The sequence below is a fragment of the Austrofundulus limnaeus genome, unplaced genomic scaffold, assembly GCF_001266775.1.
Source record: "Austrofundulus limnaeus strain Quisiro unplaced genomic scaffold, Austrofundulus_limnaeus-1.0 Scaffold4565, whole genome shotgun sequence".
Taxonomy (NCBI): Eukaryota; Metazoa; Chordata; class Actinopteri; order Cyprinodontiformes; family Rivulidae; genus Austrofundulus; species Austrofundulus limnaeus.
In genome coordinates, this window is record NW_013956967.1 from 1 (window position 1) to 609 (window position 609).

Here is a 609-nt window from a genome sequence, read left to right on the forward strand (position 1 = left end):
CAGGTTTAACAGAACTAGGTTTAACAAAACCAGGTTTATTACAACCAGGTTTATCAGAACCAGGTTTAACAGAACTAGGTTTAACAAAACCAGGTTTATTACAACCAGGTTTATCAGATCTAGGTTAATCAGATCCAAGTTTATCAGAACCAGGTTTATCAGATCCAGATTTATCAGATCCAGGTTTAACAGGTCCAGGTTTAACAGAACCAGATTTAACAAAACCAAGTTTATTACAACCAGGTTTATCAGATCTAGGTTAATCAGATCCAAGTTTATCAGATCCAGGTTTATCAGAACCAGGTTTAACAAAACCAGGTTTATCAGAACCAGGTTTATCAGAACCAAGTTTAATAGAACCAGGTTTATCAAAACCAAGTTTAACAAAACCAGGTTTATTACAACCAGGTTTATCAGAACCAGGTTTAACAAAACCAGGTTTATTACAACCAGGTTTATTACAACCAGGTTTATCAGATCTAGGTTAATCAGATCCAAGTTTATCAGAACCAGGTTTATCAGATCCAGATTTATCAGATCCAGGTTTAACAGATCCAGGTTTACCAGGACTAGGTTTAACAAAACCAGGTTTATTACAACCAGGTTTAT

The 609-nt window shown here is 35.3% G+C and overlaps 1 protein-coding gene across 1 annotated transcript; it reads left to right on the forward strand.

Moving 5' to 3' along the window:
* Positions 1-41: 41 nt before the first annotated feature.
* Positions 42-488, forward strand: LOC106512162 (splicing factor, arginine/serine-rich 15-like; the record flags this gene model as incomplete). The annotated part of the gene is given in 2 exon segments (XM_014000837.1): positions 42-183; positions 394-488. Coding segments are annotated over 2 exon segments (237 nt in total), but the record flags the coding sequence as incomplete, so codon positions are not given.
* Positions 489-609: the final 121 nt, after the last annotated feature.